Below are 23,187 nucleotides of genomic sequence, written 5' to 3'. Positions count from 1 at the left end.
TATTATTAATTATAACATAAGTCCTTGACTCTTACACTTAAGAATTTATTCAAAATAAAAGTGGTATTAGGCTGTATTCAAACTAAAAATTTCTTATACCGTAAGGCATCCTCCAAAGATCGCCAAGATAATCAATCTTGCGATATCCAGTTACTTCCACGAAGTGGAAAATGAAAATAAAAATATAACCACATTATTAAATAGAGTTTTTAAATGTATTAAATAGATAACCTATTTTTATTAGTAAGTGACTTTTCTTTATAAAAACTTTTTAATTTTGTCTATAACTACTTGAGATTGGGCTGAGATATACCGTATTAATATTCCAAAATTTATCATAGCAAAGTAAAGTATATACGTATATATATATATACACACATATATAATTTTTAAGTTCCGTGTACTATTTATTCCTACATTATACTATACTTAACTGTGATATATATATATATATATATATATATATATATATATATATACACACACATATATGAATAGATATATATATAAGAAAAGATTTGTAGTCTTAGTGTTATAGACCATACATCTAACTTTACAGAAAAGGAAAAATAATTTCTTGCATCAAAAAATGCTAAAAAACATAGATATTTTTACTTAATAATCTGGGTTTAACCACTTCTTGCCCTGTACGATTTTAGCTTGACGTTGATTTATGGAAAACACTACATTTTCTATCCCTTATACGTTAAAAAGTTTCTTATTTATTTGTTTTACTTCGCTCTCTTCTGGATATAGCCTTACCTGTATATGTCCAATTAGACCGATAGAAATCCTTCACCTTAACGAAATCATTTGTCTATCTTATGGGTGGACGTTATACAATGCGCTTTGAAGCCAGCTAAGTCGGTTACTTTCGTTCATTTACGGGTCTCCTGATTCCTAATTCAAATTTAAATATACTTGCATATAATCTCTCTTGATAGATGTACGGATTGATTTAAGTCTTAAAATTGCCCACTTGACAAGCAGTGTGCTAATAACCAATCAGAATGACCATAGACAATAATTATTACTTGCAGAGACCGGATTGTCTGGTAATAAAAACTCTGTAGAAACAACAAAAAAAATAGGCTATGGGCGTTAGTGATAAAAAATAATCATACATTGCCTCAAGCTATTGTTCACTGAGAGAGTAGTACAGACAACATTTTACGTTAAATATATATCGTTATTACTGTAATGCTTTCGCGCCACTATGTCTGGTAAACCGAACCAAGCCGTTGGGCCTAGGGCATTTATAGTTTGACGCGGTAGAGCGTTAAAGGCGCTTACCCTACCTCCTCCTACCTTCGAGTTCTTTCTCATACTTTCTTCTATCTTCTCTTATCTCCTCCTACCTTCTTCTACCTCCTTATACCTTCTCATAATAATTACGATACGAAATGAAAAGTTAGAGGATTAAGAAAAAGTTTCATATTTCAAATTGGTCTTCGCGCAGTCATACCTGATGATGTATATAAAATGAGGAAGACCCTAAATCACTTATATACGCGTTGCCATGATCAAAAATGTTCACACTTTATAAGTTATTCAAATCAGCAGCTGCGACAAGGACAGATCTTTTAAACATTTTTTTGGAGCATTTTGTTGTAATTTTAAATTTAATCTGTGGACATCAACTTTATATTGTTTGTAAATATATACTAGTTTAAAATGAAAATAATATGCATATTAAAGAACACTGTTTGAATATGATTACACAATGCTTATTTATCTGTGATCAGACCACGTAATATTTATGCTAAATGTAGTTACGCGCGTATTTAAAATTATTATGCATGCAAGTGGCTTTTACGTTGTACATAAAAAAATAAAGCATATCAAATTATCTTCTCTCACAATGACGAAGGTGTAGAAATTCGCGGAGTAATATAAAATGAATGATACCATCGAAAAATGTATGACGCTACAAAAATTATGTGTATCTAATTACGTAACTTTAGAAACTTGATGTTACTACTTATGTATAACATAAAGAATTACAATTTTTTATTTAAAAAGTGTTTTTCATATTTTTATTTTATTCATTGAGGTAACTTACAAAAATAATTACATAGCATAGGTAAAAGGCGTTATGACAAGGTATAATCACAGTTATGCGCGATTTAGTCACTGTAGACCTATAATGAAATCAAAATACCATTAAACAAGCTTTATAGCCTGCAAAGATGATATGATAGGTATGAACTGCTACAGTTGTGTTTTTAAAAGTTAAGTTGTTGAGGAAAACCAAAACCATTCTTTAATATTTTCAAAGAACAAATTTAAGTATAGAAATGTAGTCTCTCATTGGCAAGTTTGTGACTTCAATGCACTATGGTGAGTCAAAAATGAGAAGATTCAGAGGTGAACAAAAGTAAGTACAACGTAGTTAGGATTGCCAAGTTTAAGTGACAGTGGCCAGACCACAGGGCGCAAAGAATAGATGGTCGCGAAAGCCTTAAGGTTCTCGAGCGAACACTAGAGCGTGGAACGTCTATTCACAAGAGCGACGGTCGACCTTAATAAGGTCGGAAGACGATGGATACAGGTCGCTACGAACCAGTGTTTTTGGAAATCTTTAAAGAGTCTTATGTCCAGGTAAGCAAGGGACTAATATACTCGTATAGCTACTTCCGCCATGCAGCAGTCGTCGTGCAATTATGTGCACCGCTCGCCAGCCCGCTGATAAATGCGCGTGCGGCAAAGAATGCGAAACACAACGACCACCGTTAATTCACTCAACACGTTTTTCGCCCCTCCACGGGGCATCCTCAGGAGATGTCCTATGTTCAGGACTGGACTTCCTACGGCGGAAATGATGATTAGTTTCATAAGGAAACAATATTCCTGGTGCAAATGCGTAGAATACAGACTATAGGACTAGAAAAGGTCAAAAATGCGACGGAGAGATGACTTCGTGAAGGTGGCGGGAGAAACTAAACTCTCAGTACCCAAAACCTATAATTGGGACAAGAGGCAGAGTAAATTTATGGACAAGAAAAGCAGAAAAAGAAAATAAAGTGAGAAGATAAAAAATGTATTTAAGAAAAATATTTACGGTTCCTTTCGTAAACGTATCTTATATAAACAGTAAGATGTACCTTTAGGCTAACTCGAATTTTTTTCTTATGTTAACGGCATCATATTTATATAAATCATTGATGACATTTCCAAGTTAGCTTCTCTGATAGCTTTTTAAATTACAACTTTCTTTGCCGTTGGTAGATTTCTCTTGAAGGAGCTCTAAATTGGGAACACTGCGACAAAAAAATCTGGACTAAAAAAAAATCATGCACATGGTCATACTAGATTTTGTATTGAAAAAATATGAGGACCACAGTTTTTGGGTAATCACGTAATTTTCACTAAAACTAAAAAATCCTACGCTTCTCATTGCCTTCTCGTTTTTGTTAATGAAACAAAATGATAGGTTTCACTTTTCTTTACGTTATTCATGTTTCCGGAAAAAGTAACGTTTAATCAAAGTAGGCAATGCACGTGTTTAGCCTTCCCTATTGCAAGCGTCGTCAGCCAAAGCTTGTGTTTATTTGCTGTAAGATAGAGAACATAGACATTCCTGACATGCCTAACTTTAATACGATAAATGTAGATATTCTAGACTTGAATCTCTAACAAAAGTCTAAAGTAAACTAAATAAACTACTGTTATGAACAATATATTATATACTAACCGAAATTTAGGTAAAGATTTTGTTTTGTCTTGGAATAATTTGTGATTATAGTTGAGAAATATTAGCGATGGATTCAACTAAGTTCTTTCACTAAAAATAAATATGATAATAACAGATAACCGCCGGAGCCTTAATTTACATGAATGAAAACCATGAACCGGCAAACGCAGCGCAGAACTTCCTCCTACAACGTAAATAGACGGCGTTATTAAATACGTCTAAGGATGCTAGATGCAGGATCCAAACGTTTCTAGAAGAAATCTATAGAAGAGTTTTATGTTCAGTATAAGACGTTCTATGCCTAAAATAATGATCGTGAAGCTGTAAGAGAGATAAGAACTCTCAATGTATGAACTATAAATGTATAAGCGATGGAACCTTCTCGAAGTTTCTGACGCAGGAAAATATAGATGCACGTTAGTTATAGTTCACAAAGTAATTACAAATAAAAAAGCAATTTTTTAAAATCTATATTCTTCTTCTTATCCGTTTAATTATAGCTGAAGTGTCTTCGACTGGAGTCGATTTTAAAACGTCTTTATGGAATTGATAACAAGTAGCTTCTGTGTCATCCTATTCTCTGCTTACATCACAGTATTAGTAAAAAGTAGTTGATATTGACTTAGCCAACGAGTATCGTCACGCGGTCTTTTACCATTTACTTATTCACAATCAATAGTAAGTCGAAGTAGCTGACTATCTGCGGGCGATGAGGACAACATAGAATCGTTGGTAACTTATTGTAGAGGGCGTTATCTTGATCTTGAATTATAAGCGACTTTTTCAATTGTGTAACAATATCTCAAACCTAAATAGATGACCATGGCATGGTCGTCGGAAGGTGAATACAGGCCGCTTCCAACCAGTCATCATCGGTCGGAAGTGGAATGCATCAAGCGTCTTCCGACAGATAATTTTTAAATCCTATGACAGGTGTGTTCCAACAGTGAGCGATCCGCGTCAGAACTGATGATTGTGATGACAATCTCTAACCCCATAAATGCATGCATAAGTAATCACGATCAGGGCTTAATATTCAAAATAAGCATGCTTCACAATTATAATAAATCAAAGATAAAACATAAAATTTTCCTCTTTGTAACCTAAAAGAGATAAATGAACTCGTTCGAATTATTCCGGTCTTAACTTAGTAATAGCTGCAAGAAGGAAAAAAAGGCGTGATTGCGTGTTACGAAGATAGTTGCGTTATAAACGTTACACTTTTGATGCTTTAAAATTATACCACGCAAGATTTTTCTTCAAAGTAATATTGAGTTCCAAGTGTATTATTGATAATAACATTGTTGCTACAAGCAATAAATAAACTTTAGTTTTTGTAATATTGCAAAAGGCTTTCGGTGAATTAAAACAAATTAATATACTAGTACATTCAATCACAAGAAATTCATTTTAATAAAGAAATGGAGACAGTGGCTGGCAGCTGGCTTTAATGATATTTTTAAGGTAGAAAAAAACTGTCCTATTAGTTTTGAATTAAAATCGAAGCAATTTCTAGCGATCTTCACAATTTACATTGGCCGTCAAATCGTCAAAGACATGCAAATTTTTTTACGTTATTACGTAAATAATATCAACAAATATACTTATATCGAGTTTAACCATAGAAAATGAGGCAGAAACAACAAAAAATATAATTCTGTTATCTATTTATCATCCCGACATCATCTATAAATTATATGGAGACAAGAGCATAATACATTTTCTAATAAACCTGAATAATTAACATATAATTTTAACACAAAACAAACAAATAAAAGTCTAAATAGAATTGTAAAAGTGTATGTTACACTTTCTCGATTATAGATTTAAATAATTAAAACTAATTTCTAAAAAGCAACTTTCCCTCGATCTAAAAAGATTTAATGTAACACTGCGAATTGACGACAAACATACATAATTGTGATACTTAATGATATATTTGACCATAGATAAACTGCACTTGGAATTGTAATTTTTGCTCCAATTTTTGTTACCTTTTAATGACAAAACATGACGGCGTGGTGTATAGAGTAGTACTGTAGAGTGTGCATACATTTCGCGTTAGTGTAACAATCAACGGTATCTATTACGTTCACGACACCTCTCCCTTGAGTACTCTATGCGCGTACGCATTTTGGCGGGAACGGGTGAGCAGTGGGGGCGCGTTGAATAAAACCGCCTTGGAGCTCTCCTGACGATACATTTCGCGTGTCACCACCGAAGATAGTAACCATGAAGACGATCCTTTTAGTATTTGTGTGTGTGGGTTTTGTAGCCGCTAAGCCGGCTGGTGGAGAAGATGACGTCGTCGGTTCCGTCATCGGAGTGGTGAAGAATTGTGCCGAGGAAGACGTATCTTTGTGCCTTAAGGTGTGTGTGACAGTGTTAAGTGCCTTGTTAAAGAACAATAGGTTCATTGTTCGAAGCCAACATACCTCATTTACTACGACCTGATACACTTTCAATGTCCTACGCATGTGCTTAACTTTTTTTTGAAGGGCCTTAGATAAACCTATCTTTTTAATATACTTATTTTTTGTTAGTCCAATAATGATTATAGATACTCTAATTAAATTTAATTCGAAATATTAACTTTACAACTGTGATATAAATTATTTGTTTACTTTTTAACACATTTTCGTATTTTGTAACAGGAAAGGGCACTCAAATACGCAGAGAACTTAGCAGCTGCGAGGGAGGTGAACATCGCTGACGGCATCAGCTTAATCGGAACAGGGTCGTCAAGGTCCGCGAGATCTTTCGAGCCTCTGTCTGAAGAACCAAGAGCAAGAGAAAACCAAGTTGAGGGCAGACTTCTCGACACCGCATTGGACTTCTTGGAGAACCACGTTATTCAGCTTCGTGTACCAAAAGGCACCGTCGAAGATGTCAAGCGATCGCTTGAGGAAGGTGAGTTACCTCATTGTTTTAGTTACATTTAAATTGAATAATCTAAGTATTTACTTACTTATCTCTTCGAAATATAGTTATGCAAATGATGATTATTGACTAAAAACTCATATGAAATTAAAATAATGGTATGCACTTTAAAATTCATTGTCGACATATGCCATCATTTGCGAGTAGAATAAATACTAAAGAAATATTTATTGCACTAATAAACAAATACTTAATAGTTCTCATTTTTTGAAGAGTTTAATAATTGGCAAATCTTTTAAAACGAGTATTTACGAATTTTTTGCCTAAGACCAATGTGTCTATTACACCCAAAGAATTATAATTTAGATGTTCATATGACATCAATGAAACATACACATATATATATATATATATATAAACTTGTACTTGGAAATTTGTTAATTTAAAGTCCAACGATCTACATTGACATCAGCGATACTTCAATTTATCCATCGTCACATACGATCAAAATATACGATTTTTGATTCCCGCACATTTTAAAATTATTATCTCTGTGTTTTAATTAACATGTTTTATTTACCTTAGCTACAGACATAAATTTGCCCGTTTGCTTACTAATATCTATAACAAAATTATTTAAATAGTAATTTTTTTACATTGATTAATTTAATACAAATGTTATATATTATTTCATTTTCTATTTAGGGCACGTCAATTACGTAAATACGAGCACATTCAATTGTAGCTAATCTAAAAACTAGTGCATACATTAATAAAAAATTGGCACATCACTCTGATTTAAATTTGATATAAGAAAATATTGTTCTAATTGAAACAAAAAATAAACACAAAGACAACACCATGGAAAAATCATTGTTATAAAAATGTTATGTGAACGCGGCCTAATAACCCAATGAATAAGTGGCATTAATTAATAAAACCGCAGTACCGGAGGTAGTCGTGAAAAACGGGAGCAAATTAAAATGGAATACTAATATAAATACGGATGAATATCAAACGCGTAAGAATATATAATCTAGCTAATGGAACACTAAGAGGTATTCATACTTTAGTATCTAACCTGTAGTAGATATCCGTTAAGCTACTCAAAGTTAATAAGATTATTTGCATTTCTATACAATGAATATTAAATCTCTAAGATGTAGTTGGTACGCGGCTGATCACGGATTAGTTACTCTTAATTCTGTGTAACATAATTGTTGTAAATACGGTTTCTTTTCATTTTTATTGTTATATATCGAAATCTATATGCGCTAAACGATTCTTATTTGATTAAAAAATTGAACTTAAATCCGCTAAAACAAAATATACGAACAAAGAATTATAATGTAAAAAACCATGTTCATATATAATTATTCAATGTCTTCTGAAAAAAATACACATGTCAGTTATAAACTCAGGGACTAACTAAAGAAGACCCTAATATTTCTCAAGATACATATGAGATGTGTAAGACACAAGAAGTGTAAAACTTTTGTATTTTTAGAAGAAAATCAACTCCATAAATCTCATATAAAACTAAGTCAATATGAAATTCCAAACGAAATAGAGTTTATAAAATTCTTTATATCAAAAGCATAATTAAATGATAATTACCACAAGTTGCAAATAAATAATTTTGACGATAATTTATTAAATTCCTCGCTATTTATAGCAAGAACAATCTGCTACTTTCATTTCTCCATAACATATTTGTATAATTAATTAATTAACATTAACTTTATTATAAAATTATGAGAGCGTGGAGCAGCGATTGCCGGAGATAGCGCAAACGGTTGCACTCGCATATAACATTAAAACATAATATCGATTTATAAAAATATATAATTAAGATCCTATAATTTATTTTATCTATTAATATTAACATGTTTAATTAATAATAAAATATTTATAACATTTGCTAAAAAAATGGTAAGGATTTGTTACATATAGTTCGTTGAATAAAATTGTGTATATTCTTTGTATAATTCGACACCGGAGCCATTTAAATTCATCTGTTCATTTCTCCTTAGTTTATTAAAAAATATTTCATAAAAATTGGATAGGATTAAAAATTTAAAGTAATTAAAGATAGATATTTAATTATTCACGCAGATAATATAAAAATATGTCACATAAGATACATGATTATGAAGATGATTTATGCGACCGTACAAGCAAGCCCGCCATCTTGTAATAATATCAATCAATCAATCTATTATAAAGTCAAAGTAGCAATATTTGTCATAATTTACTATAAAAATATAAGTAATCAATGCTACAGATGAATTATAACAGTAAAAAAAATAGTAGGTAACTAGTTTTATATAAAATCACTTGTTCAAAACCTCGTGTACACTCGCGCCGAAAGTCTATTTAAAAAAAGACGCCACATGTAACCTGCTCAACGAGTATGTGAGAACTTTAAAATAGAAAGTTCTCCATCATGATAGTCAATGAATATGTACAATATATGTGGAGTTCGCATGTGGTACGATAAAATCACGGCGCGTAAAGTGTATTTTACATTTCACCATTCAAAGTCCGTATCAGTCATCGCCATATGAAGACGACACTAGAAATCAAAACGGGTCTAACTAGGGGTTTCTCTAACCTATTAACAAGCTTCATTATAGTCGAAAGCGTCTAGCTATATCTAGTTTTTACCGCGCCAGTATGTAGGACCATGCAACTAGTTTTAGATTTCCGCTCCGTAGCAGCATCGGAGTTGAGTAAAAGTCTCGCTCCAGGCGAAATCTCGCAGACGAAATATGGAAGTAGGCTCGAAGCTTTCGAATTGTAACGTCCGGTAATCGATGCACTTTCTAGATAAACGAGGTTGTTATGCAAACTGGACGTAACACTGTGAATTACAATAGTAGTGCCTGTTTGAATTTCAAAGATCGAACGTTCCGACTTTGAATTCAAATCGGACCCCCTGTGTACGAAGCACGTGTTGTATGCTGATCACTTGCCGGAATTAGAAATTAAAACAACAATGCCCCTAGATCGTTACTCGATCAGTCGACACTCGGGATTTTAAATCGATTCGTGACAATGGTACTTAATATTAAAACAACTTTCGTACGTATCACTTTTTTTTTTAATTTGCATCTACTTTTAGCCGTTACATTTTACGGAATATTTGATAAGGACTCTCTCTTTCGTCGGCGACGTCATTTAAATATTAAAAAAAAAACTGTACTGTAATAAAAAGAGATACTACTAAAATTTTGCATTACTCAATAGTATTAATGCAAAAATATATTACCATTATGGATAAATTGCAAAAATTAAATTAGCAACAAATTAATTCTGTCATGTACAGTTGCAGACATATTTAATTTTTTTTATTATAATTTTAGTCATGTTCTGTTTTAATGTAGCTTTTTTATCTTCAACTTTATTATGTTATAGTTTTGTAGATGTAATTGTATGTGTATTGTTGTTGTATGTAATTAAATATTTATCTATAAACCTAAAAAGATATCGGTAATAAATATCTCCCCGGCAGAATTTATAATTAATCAGTTTAAAAATATTACAAGATGTAATAAATAACTCAAAACATATAAGCCTATAATAGATCGTATGTATGATAGATTGTATTTTTTCAATACAAACATTGTGAATCTCATTGAATCTTACAGTAATGACTTTTGACTCATTTTTTTAGTTATTATAATGACTTTTTAATTTTTGTTTTCAAGGTCGTGGCAAGAAGAAGAAGCTGAAGCAGCTCCTCCCAATCTTCGCTCTCCTCCAACTGAAGATCCAGTCTCTCATTCCCCTATTCCTTGGAATCATCGCCTTTGCCGCGGTCAAGGGTCTGATGCTTGCTAAAGCAGCTCTCCTCGCCTCTGCTCTTCTGTTGTTGAAGAAACTGCTGTCCAAGAACGAACATCATGAGAGCTATGAAGTGGTAGCTCATCCCCATCACGAAGAGCACTTCAGCCATGGTGGTGGACATGGTGGTTGGGGTAGGTCATCCCAGGATGCCCAGAACTTGGCCTACAGCGCCTACGCTAACTGATACCTAAGATCGTCCAAAATTTTAGCAGTAAGATGTCTAACGCGGACCTCAGTTTGTCGAAAATTAATTTATTGTTATTTAATAATTTATTAAATTATGAAGTTATTTAATAAAGCTGTCTCAACTCTGTTACGATCTTCAAGCATCGCCTATATCTTCTTCAGTTTACTACATCGTACCTGTTTATTGTTTTAAAGTACAAATCATTATATTAGCTTTAATTTTTTTATATTACTTAATATCTGTTTCAATATTATTAATATCTTATATAACGCTTTTTATATCTTTTGTAAATAAGCTTCATATGAAAATATTTACGTAAAATATTATTGTTTGCATCTTCGTCTATGAATATTAAGTATGTATGCATTATTTATTTATACGTATTTATATATATTTATTATGTTAAATATAACCGTTTCCACGGTGATGCCCTTCCCACTGACAACTTCACTTTCACATTTCTAAGTATAATTAATTTTATAATTACTTCAGTAATAAATAATAATAAAAACCCAATGACGTACATAAGTTATATTTTTATTATAAATAACAATTATAACAGCTAATTACATTTGAGAAATACATTTTTGAAAATAAAAACTTGGTTTCATTATTTTAACATTTATTTCCTATATGCTATACAATGAAATGTATTATTTTCTTATAAATAAAAAAACGCTAAAAAAAAAACTTTATAAACATATTACTAAAAGTGAATACGAAGATGCCTATTTTCGTTCGTTAACGAGAAGTGCGTAAATTTTGGTTGGTAAAAATCGATACTTATGCTATTTAAAAATATAAAAAAATAATTTGTTTTTCAACAGCTCAATTGATAATTCATTTTGAATTACATTGCTATCCATACAGCAAAAATGCACCTTTATTACATAAAAAATTCTACTAAAAATAATAAAATACGAACGTCAGCTACAATATCATTAAATAAAAAGTCACAGAAGATTTTATTAATAAAAAATCAAATAATATATGCCAATTTATCGCTATTTGAACAACGGCAATATACTTCATCGAAATCGTATAATTTTTGTTACTTGATATCACAGGAACAAAAATATTAAGCAAATGTAAATTTTAGTAGGTTACTTCGAACACAACTACAATCATATTTGTAATTCATGTAAATCTATTTTCAAATTGAAAATTAAGTTTAAATTTGCTACTAACAGAATTAAAGGCCTGTGGTTATCTAGAAAGCTCAAGCAAAGGTCACGGCAAGAGAAACATCATTGAGAAATTTAATGATCGAATAGCGGATGTTGAACGGGGGTTTTAGAAAATATCCTTAGAAAATCATTAACATTGTCTAAGAGATGGTAAAATAGTTAAAACTAAACAAAATTAAACATAAAAACTAAAAGTCTAAAATAAAAGTCAAATTTTTGTTACGATGTTCGTCACCAACGAAGTTACTAGACTTCGGCTAGCTTTCCGTGATGAAGAACCATGTCTAGCTTCTATTTACTACAGGTTTAACTTGTTCAAACGTGGACTTAATAATCTCAGTAATGATCCGTGTGAGGAACGTCTTTCAACAGCGATTGCCTATATTAACAACGAAGTTGTGTGGCACTTGATAAAGTCTGACGAGAGTGTTACCCAGCAGTAAATTCGAACAAGATTTAGCATTGATAGAAGTTAAATTTAAAAAGAAATTTAAAGTCAAAAAAGTGAAATAAGAAAAAAAAAAAAGAAAGAGAAAGAGATACCTCATGTTATACCGAAACTCGAAAACGCTGTCGTTTTGATTTATAATAGTATAGTAGTTGATTGTACCCACAAATCGAAACTTACCTATTATATACTTCTATATATAATTAAAACCCGGTGTTACAAGGTATTAAATATTTTCTTAGATAACCTAGGAGAAAAATAATTCAGTAAACTTGAAATTAATTTGAATGCTATGCCTAACATTGACATACAGAAAAAACACTGTCCACTGATGGATTTAGGCCTTCCCCATAGATTTACAAAAGAACCTTGCCCAGTAGCGGCATGCATCAGGAGTCTTCCAATGATTTTAACTAGGTCGTCTACACACCTTGCATTTGGACGTTCCTAGACTAGATTTCAGAACCTCATGGCCCCAAGCGGCTGTCAGTTCTGCACGCTGTGAAAAAACTTCTTCGATTAATTTCTTTACATATCCAGTTATTGACCTAAACATAAAAATATTTGTAGTGCGTCTTAATGAAATTCCTCTGTCAACGGTAAACCTTACATCACATGGAATGCGGCCTAGAAAATAGCGGCGAGACAAAGAATGCGTAGTTTTATTAATAAACGAATATACATAATCGATACGGTCCTCGGCTTTATTGAAAGTATTCTAAATATTTAAGAAAGTGGTTTCCTTTACGCATGCGGAAGGCGTTTTTTACTTATCAAGTCCACTAAATGCTTAGTGGTAAAAAGGTATGGCATTTGTTACTATATGGTTAAGAAGTGAGATCGAATCGGAAGCAAAGAAATGCGCAGAAGAACCAACGTCATAGATGTAGTTCACAAAATTACTCGTCTATGCAACGGGCAAAGAAAAGTAGCAACGGGCAGAGAACTTCGCTCGTGCTCGTGCTTAAGAAGCGACAAAGAGCCCGTAGACATGGTGTGGATAGTCATCCCATTAGGAGATGTTATTGGATGCGGCAGCACGACACCAGACATCGTGGCGTTCTTTGGGAAAGCCTGTGCTTTGTAGTGGTTTTATGTAAAAAGATGAAGTTGTTACAACAGACATAACAAATGACTAGAAATTGAATAATCTGTTGAAAACTTTACTTAAGCTTTTTATTATGTCACTCATTATTGAGCACGTAATGTAGGAAAGAAATACATAGCATTACTATAAAAAAGAATAGTAGGAAAAAAGAACATGTAGCGGGTCCTGGACGAATACAACGTACGGGAAAGTTAAAAATGTCATAAATGTGAAGACAAATATGTACATACATTTATATGTACATGTCTATTTGTGACACAGATCTCTTTTTAGGTTTCCAATAGGAGTATTCGGAAACGGCCTGCGTACAGCGTCTTCCGACGATCTTAACAGGATACACCTTGTGGGTGAACATCTTACGCTATGCTGGCCGTTTCGTGGTTTCGATTTTTTAAGGCACCATATTTATACATATTAGTTATAAAGGCATTTAAATACTTATTTATAAATATCTTAAAATGTATGTCACATGCTTCGGGTTGAGCTGGACACGAATCTGGTCCAGATGTTCACGAGGCACGGGTGATTCTCCGAGTACCGTCATAGGTCTGAGCTCAAGGAGGGTCCCATATGCACCTGTGACCTGGGAGTGGACCAGACCGTGGTGCGCCTAATCACCGGCTGTCCTTTATCGTTTAAACAGCAGATTACCAGTTTCAGTTGCAAGAAAGGATCAAGGAAGGAAACATTGCCTCACTGCTGAACAACAAGAAGAGTCACTAGACCTTTCTATCCTATTGTAGGAAGATCATAAGACCGACATAAAAAAGGAATATATATATATATATATGTGTGTGTATATATATATATTTATATATATATACATATATATATATATATATATATATATATATATATATACGTATATAAGGGAGGTACGACAGGCTCCAAAAAAAAGGGCCATTAAAAAAAAAAGAACTTTGATTAAGTTCGCACTTAATAATGTCTAATATCTCTGGATCTACAGAGGCGCCTTCAGTGAGCTACAAATAAATAAATAAATATAAGAAACGATTCTTGAAATTCTAAACGCACTGCAGCTTTTAAATTGATTTTCTGTAATAAACATTCGTTTAGGGTAATATTTAGTCTAAAAGGTATTAGTGTTAAGTTCTCTTTGCAGATGATTAAATATATCATAACGCTATATTCTGAATGTCATCACCATTATCGTTTCACTCATAGGGTTTAGATAAATTTCTAATAGGACCTACTGGAAGGGACCAGTTTCCTTCTTAGATATTAACAAAATTTAAATATCATGTACCAATATTGTTATAAAATTCATTTTTGGTAAGAAATATGGCTATTATTAATAGTTATATGAGTACATAAAGACCGTTTTACTCATACAAGAAAGACGAAATAGCCGATAGAATACTACGCTGTAATCTAATCTCATTATTTTTTATAATATATTCAGATATTTTGACTTTTAAAATGGCTTAGCATTTATCATCTAAACTGCCTAGAGGCTATATTTTTAAGTTCCATTTATCATTTTCTCTAACTTGGAAATATCTTTCCATTAATTTGACATTCCTAAAAACACGGTAACCTACAATAAACCAGATGAACCGCACCCAAGCAAGCAAGTAATTCCACGGTTAGCTGGAGACTTTTGCATACTGATAAGCTAACCTGTCAAATTGAATCTATAGTTAATTATAACCATATAATACGACATCTATTTATAACTGTTAACTAGAACCAAAAAATTTGTCCTTATGTAAAAAGAGATTTTAGAAAAAAAAATTGAATGAACACGAATAATTTTGATATAAGATATAGCCGTTAAACAATAATGCTTTTACCATCTTCAATAATTTTAAAATGACTTGATTATTTTCAAAGTAATTCAGTGTGAAATAATCGTATTGAGGTTAATAAAAAAAAAACATGTAAACATGTTTCATTAAATACGCATTATATCAATTACTAAGTTCTGAAGAGTTTAAATAAGTAATTTTTAAGTCAGTATCACCGTAATTTTACAGATTCCGTTTTTATTTTTCGTTTTGACAGTTGACTTGTTCTTTTTGTTTATTCAAATATCGAAAATTATTAAAAAAATTTTATTACCTTAACTTGACTTTATCTTGAACCGGTATTTACAGATTTAAATAAATTTACCCTCTATATATATTAAATATTAGACAGAAAAGAGAATGTAAATCATGTTTCATTTTTGTTAGAACAGCGCCATCTGCTAGCATTATGTAAAACAACTGTCATGGTCGTTTTTGTTTACATCGTAATGTTTATGAATGGACGAACGCGACTAAGTTCAAGGCTTATCCGAGAAGGTTACCGGCGCTGTAATCGCAGTAATGAAATTTTCTTATGCAACTATTACTCACAACTACTCGTAAACGTTTATTGTATTTTTCGTATATGAATAAACGAAGGCACATTTTCTTTGACGAATTGGCTATTTTTATATAAGAATTCACAGTTTTCTGTGAAGTTGTCGCTCTTGAACACTAATATTGACCGTCGCCAGAACAACAGTCTTGTTGTCAGATGACGAGCTTTAAGCAACGGCTTTTGATTAAACATCATAATAATAATTCCACGGGTGTATAAATAACCATGTAACTTTGACAATTACGTAACAGCGTTCCAACTGTTCCGTTCGTTTTAGATAGAGAACCTTTACCTACTTTTTGGCACAGCTTTAGTCAGAGTAGGTTTGAGAGTAACTCACCCATATCTTCTTCGTGTTGAGGAAATGTTCAGACAATTCCGTTTCTTTGGTTTTAGTAGCCATTTTGGAAGTGGTTTTAGAAACCAGATTGAGTTTAGCTTTAGCAGGTTTGGCTGCTTGAGCCGTGGTGACAAGGAAAGGCTGAGAGACTGAGACTATTTGCCGTTTGGGCAGGGAGGCTTTGATGGGGAGCGTTTGATGAGTTCAGATGATTTGGGGCACCCTAGGAATTTTCCGTAAGACCCTTTGACTGGCTTGAGACGTTCACACTAGGATCAAATGCTGAATTGATCTCGTTGTTTTTCGGTCTGTTGCGTTACTTATTTTACCAATCAGCACAATTTTCCATTCAGAAGAATATTTTGTTATAAAAGTCATTCGAGCTGAAAATATTATTCTGTGGTAATTAAGTTTTATGAAGTATTTAAAAAAAAACACGTTTAGCCATATCAGCCGCTGACAATAAAATAAATTCAACAAACCACACGGATCATATCTCGCTGATCTGATCAAATCTATAACTGGGCTCCATATTAATATTGCTTTGAGAAAAGTAGGGTGCAACATTACGGCAACAGATCGAACTGATTCTGTCAAAACGCATTAAGATGGTCATGACCTTCAGTAGTGTAGAAAGGATTGATTAGATGAAGGAATTAAATAAAATAGTTTAGATAAATTCCAATTAATACTAATTGAATAAATTAAAACTGTAACGAATTTTAAAGTATAGATTTTAGGTCGCAGTGACCGTTTAAAAATAAATGAATATGGTGTTAATACAGAACTCAGCTACCATTTAAAAGGTAAAAATGTTAGGCAGGCAACCGACCAAATCAGCGTCCTCTTGGGTACCCTTGATTCGAAATTCTAAATGCTTTCTAAGTAGCTGTCCAAGTCTTGACTTGGCACTTGAATTAGACACCAAAAAGTCTAATTTCACGATCTTTGAAGCGATCTAGGAGTTCGGTGGTCTCTGAATCCGGTTATAAATTAGTACGTATGGACACGAGTTTTTGGTTATATGTTCCTGAGGGAGCCATCGATATTTGTAAGTTAGAGACTTTAGTGAAACGCCATCTACACTCAGCTCCTACAAACACATAAAGCACAGATTGCAATCCGCTAAATTTCAAAGTCAAATTGATCCAAAAATTAAAAAAAACATGAATGGCTCGTAGGTTCAATGAAGTTCTGACTCTCAATTTACTACACGCTACGTTTTCATTGTGACTCGAGGTCGTTTTATTGTCCGCTGCCTCAACAAGATGGCGTAACTCTTTTTTTTATTCGCAGCATGCTTTGATGCACAGATAAAATATAGTATATTTATTGCTGATTGTTTTGTCATCACTATAGAGTTTTTTATGTTTTGTTTTAGTTAGATATAAACGTAATAAGATTGTAAATATTAAAAATTCAAAATCAAAAACGAATTACAAAAATTACAAAGTCCTAATTTCAACGATTTTATGCCGTCTAACCCGGTTTGGCAATTTTCACTATAGATTAAGTCATTCAAGAGCATCTGATACGGAAGATTATTAAATCTAGGTTATATTTGCAGAATTTAAACCATTTCTAATGCTGTTGTACTAGATTTCCTTAACATTGCACTCACTTTAAGTTGTTATGAACTAAGACAGAGTAATTGTAACTTTATAGGCCTTTATTAAAGTATAATATTTAATAACATCCGCATATTTGATTGAAAGATATAATTCATACTCCATACTCCATATAATCACATCAGATTAACAAGTCACTTAATTATGTACTAATTAAAATATTACGGAGTAAGTCATGACTAGGCAAGACGGAATTGCGATAAAAAGGGGATTTTCTCTTTAGATGCAGCTCCATAAAGAGTTGCGGATATTGTCCAGCTTTTCTGTCCTCCTTTAAGAACATCATGCGTTTTCTATCGACAGTATAAAGTCGTGTTCACATTAAAGGTTAACATATAAATTAAAGAAAGTTTATTTACGATAAACATCGATAAACCTTTCATTTATAAAACTTATTACTACATTTTTAAATCCTGAGATTTTTTATTTTTTTATTTTTGTCTGTAGATGTTTCTTATACGATAACGGTGTATATTTACCTAATCATCATCACCATTATTACCCGAAGAACATCCACTGCAGGATACAGACTATCCCTTATTTTTTCCAGATAGTAAGATTTAATTATTTTTAAAATTGTCCTTGAATAATCCAGATTATTTACTACTAAAGCCTCAAAAAACTGAGCGCTTTATGGAATGTTAAAAACACTTCACAATATTCTAATTAATAATTATATTTCTTTTCCTATAAGAAAGCTTGTACTAATAAATATTATTGGACTACCATTTACAAAATTCAATACGCATATTAAAAGTAAATTGACGGAAATAGCTTATTATTAAATAAACAAATATTTAAATGACAAGAAATCTTGACAGTTATTTCACCTGATTATTTTGATTTCATTTAGGATATGTATGATAAAGTGTATATGTAAATCTATATTGTTAAACTTTATTAAATGATGTGTTGTTATGGAGTTTCTTCATGCTTCTTCTCCATTATAATACTTTGCGAAGGAGAGTAGATTAAAAAATGGAATAGAATAAAAAAATAAAAACAAGTTGACGATCAATTAGAGTTCTCTTAAAAGTTCTGAAATGTAGAATAAATGAATTTTATCTTTATCTTTAAAATATACAAGACTCTTGTAATACAAAATTCAACCGAGGACGGCAGTATACTGCCTCGACTGAAATCATGGTGGTGATGAAGTCTTAACTACGAGTTTATGGGCAAGAAAATAACATTAAATTGCTATTCACGTAATTATCTCAAGAAGGTATGTCTGCTTCTTCCATTATATAAGAGTAAAAATCTAATATTTAGTGCCTGTTGTCTTCACCGGTAAATGATTTTATATTATTATATTCGAGAGATTTTATATTCTATGCAGAATAATGTTTGACCACCGTTATGACTTTTGCCGTTAAGTGACTATCTTCTTTCTACTCTTATGACAGAGCAGTTGTGATCAACTTTTTGCGCGATGATGTCAATATCTCGGTAATAAGTTTTTTTTTGGTCCCCGCTATTGGGGACCTCTCGTTCCCCTATCTCGTATGGGACAGGGACTTTTTTTTTCTAATAATTTATTCATTTTATTTTTTATTATTATCATTCTCCTCTTTTATGTAGCATATTATCTGTCGTACTGTCTTTCGTTCTACAATTTTCCCAGTCTTTCTCTTTCATTCCATTAGCCATACATCCATCCTCAACCACTACATTCTAGGTTTCCTTACTATTTTATTTTGTTACATTACATTTATTGTTCATACATTTAACACATATTTTCTTTATAATTATCACATTATATTATACTGTTTATTGCACTATTTTTGGTACTACTTTATTTATTTTATTTCTAAATTTTAATGTTTGCTTTTTTATTCATATTCAAGTCTATTTGAATCTATTACTGTGTTTTATTTTTACCTATGGCATTTATCACCACCTTCCTTCAGTAGCTGAGGAAGCATTCTCTCTCCCCTTTGTCTTGCATGATGGCCGAGATACTCCTTTCCTCTATCTTTTCTCTATCTCGGTAATAAGTTGGCCATAGTAACAAAGCTTACTCGGGCTCTGGCTGCTAAGCTATTTGTCCTTGCATTGATCATCGGGAATGCTACCTAGTAAAAAATTCGCTATGAAATTATTTTATGAAATATTACAGGCTAGAAATGAATTGATCGAAAGGCTTACATGAGGTCCTTTTTAAATATATCCTTTTTAAATATACTTCAAAGAACCGTCTGTATTTTGTGGGCTCTTTTGAGATCAGTATGCGTTTGAAACTCTCGTAAATTTGTATCTGAAGGATCCCGTTACAGGGTCGCTCAATTTAATTAAAATCAAATAATGTCAAAATAATAGAGAAAAATTAATAAAACTGCAAATGGCGGCCATTTGCAATTTTTTATCGATTTATATTACGAATAGTTTTTAGACCGATCGATCCGTAAACAAGACGTTTACACGTCCGGTACTCTACGTTTGACACAGTTTTCTGTTAACTGCTGCACCAATTCGGATAATATGTGATAATATAATGGATTTGTAGTCGAAAGGTGTTCATAATAAATCACTTGACGCTAACGCTCTTTGTCCACACATCGACACTTGGTTTTAACCGCAACATATAAATTTTACTTTTCATTCAATGTTACGAACGTGCCCGATCTTATGATTTCACCCGGCTTGCCTTTCTCCAGTGTTAGAGGGCAAACATTCGACCTGGAAACTAGGAGAGTTGCGTACTCTTGTGAAGTTAAAAAGAAATCTTATAAAATAATTACAAAATGTACTTACATACATATATTTATACATTTTTACTGTTTGACAACGAAAATGCAAAAGCAGTTTATATATTTTTTCCACAATTTTTATCGTGTGATGGGGCTTGCATGGCAAAAGTTAGAACTAGTATATCTTATGTAGAAACATTTTGAAATGTTTTTTTTTACTCCACATATTCTCGGATGATGTTGATGCTGTTATCCCTGTGTTAGCTTTCACAGCTTCATCGGACCTGTGTCCACAGATTGGAAGGGTTCGTGAACTTAAAAATAAAACAAAAGCTGAACGGACGCGTTCCAGATGCACGAAGTCGGTCGTACGTAGTACGTAGGTGTGTAGTGTTAATGTTGTATATATGCGGCTTGTGACGGCAGCGTGGACCGCAGACAAGCCTAGGAGGGATCCGGTGTATTGCGTGTTCTGTTGGATGATGTGCTGAGCATGAGGAGTACGTCTTTTGGACGTATCTTGGCCTTTGTTGCGTTATGGGGGAAGTAGCGAGTAGCACTCGCTATGAGAAGGTTTGGGCGAGAAATAGCCGACTCAAAATAAGTTTCTGAGCAGGCCTTGAAGAATGCTTGGATTCTCTTTCATATACAGTACACTAGTCTTTTTTCACAAGATCTTGGTTTTGATTCTGCGGAGTCATTGAGATGTGCATTAACGGGAGTACTAAAGTGTTCCTAGTGGAATTTCACGTTCACCTTGTTCCTTTTTTGAAAGCACCCCGAACTCGGACCAGTCCAAATAAATACCGAGAGCCCTAATAGCACACAAGTACAAAAATTATGTTTTCAGTCATTCTTTATTAAAATTTAACGGAAACTTTCGAGACGTAAATATGCGAGGAAGTACAAGTGTTTTTTTTTAATTTGTTTTGTTATGTGTCAATTGATTATTTTTAATTTAGGTCGTTATTTTAGCAATCGGACGTCAGCTGGACATTGACCTCCCCCATAAAAGATGAATAGTTTTAATAAACTTTTTTTTTCGAAAATGAAGCACATAGACTCAACACGTACCTGTTCACTGCCACTCTGAAGCGATCTGGGTACCATAAAATTCGGCAAATTTTTGATTATAAATTATTGGTGGCAAAAAAAATATTTGCTATATTTTAAATACTAACAAGACATCGGCAAAATTAAATAAAATGATTTAAGTAAACAAACTCCAGATAGATTCAAAATGTAATCTATGTACTTTAATTTGTTGATGTTAAACTATCATGTCAGAGATTGTCACACTTGTATAAATAAACGATTATTACTCTTCACTTGTAATAGAATTTTTATATTGTTTTGTTTAATGAACGCCTAAATTCATGACAAGGTAATTTACAGACATTGCCTGAGAGTTTATTGTAATATGATGCATATTCGCCAACAAAAGAACTACTAATTTTATGAGGCCTGGAGAAAGGTAACCTTGTTTTAATTTCTTATTATAAACTTGTATACGTCGCTATATTTGTTACATTTTTTAAAATTCTCATATCCATAGACCATATATTCCGATGTACACAGTAAACTGAACATAACCCAATCGCATTTGATGCGTTCGAAGTTATGCTGCTAGCCAATCTAGGCTTTAAATATTTAATGGAATCTGGCATTACCTTGCGGAAGGTCATCCTAAGTAAGAAAAAGACCAATATTTAGCTACTTCCGCACATGCAGTGGTAGTCGTGCAACATAGTGCACCGCTCGCCAGCCCGCTGAAAAATGCGTATGCGGCAAACAATGCGAACAACTGCCACCGTTAATTCACTCAACACGTGTTTCACCCCTCCACGGGGCATCTTCAGGAGTTATGTTACACCGATTAGTGCCAAACACAAAGTCGGAAGTGTGTACGGAATTGGCTAAATATTGGTCTTTTTCTTACTGATCTAGGCTTTGTGCGGCTTCATAGAAATCGAGTCCAGGGACCCCCTGTTTATGCAGACTAAATATTTACGCTGAATGATCGTATCCCAGTTCCATCAAAGACGTACGCACGAAGAGGGACTATACCTGTGTAGGTGTATAGTGTAGTGAATGAAGTGTTGTGTAAGTTATGCGAAGCGAGGACTACTCGACGATCGGGAGCGTCACGAGCCTCTCCTGACCGCCCTCGCTTGAATGCGGATTAATATGACCCAAGATGAGTTTAAGGAGGCTTTAGTAAACCCTTGAATTATGCGATTGCGAATATATTGGCCAATTAAGGTCAACTTGACCGGAATATACAAACAATGATGCACTAGGAACCCCTTTAATTGGGTTTAAAAATTATTCTCATAAAACTTACAAATAGTAACTTAATACGAGACATTATACTGTACTACATTACGTTAAGTACTTTTAAAACCGGACGGAGTAAAGCATGCAAACATGTTTTTTAAATTGGTTTTAAAATATTACAATATCATTACATTCCTTCAAATCTTTAGGTAAGGTATTGTATAAATGTCCTCCGCTAAACAATATATAATAATAAATAATTAATTAACTACAATTTGGGTCTGTTGCTTAAATTATAAGTAATGTGTTTGTAAAAAATTATGCAATAATGAAAGTATTTTTTTTATTGTAATACATGTATAATATGTGTAAAGTTGCTTGAAGTTTATATTTAAGTTTTTTGATACAAATGTTTGGGTGCGATAACGATGATAATATAAAGCTTTATTTAATTTATTCCGAGTTCTTATTCATATTGCAGAAAGATATTCAGATGCGATTTAAATATTGTATTGTTAAATTTGTATAATAA

The 23,187-nt window shown here is 32.7% G+C and overlaps 1 protein-coding gene across 1 annotated transcript; it reads left to right on the top strand.

Annotated features, from left to right (window-relative positions):
* Window positions 1-5,926: 5,926 nt before the first annotated feature.
* On the top strand, window positions 5,927-10,860 carry LOC137926057 (uncharacterized). Its single transcript, XM_068769595.1, has 3 exons — window positions 5,927-6,064; window positions 6,349-6,604; window positions 10,285-10,860. The coding sequence occupies exons 1-3, from the start codon at window positions 5,927-5,929 to the stop codon at window positions 10,605-10,607; spliced, it is 717 nt and encodes a 238-aa protein (XP_068625696.1). The 3' UTR covers window positions 10,608-10,860.
* The last annotated feature ends 12,327 nt before the right edge of the window (window positions 10,861-23,187 follow it).

The sequence above is a fragment of the Battus philenor genome, unplaced genomic scaffold (genome assembly GCF_028537555.1).
Source record: "Battus philenor isolate CCGP_79_NKW_IND1 unplaced genomic scaffold, ilBatPhil1.0.hap1 SCAF_28, whole genome shotgun sequence".
Taxonomy (NCBI): domain Eukaryota; kingdom Metazoa; phylum Arthropoda; class Insecta; order Lepidoptera; family Papilionidae; genus Battus; species Battus philenor.
This window is presented reverse-complemented; position numbering and strand designations above follow the sequence as displayed.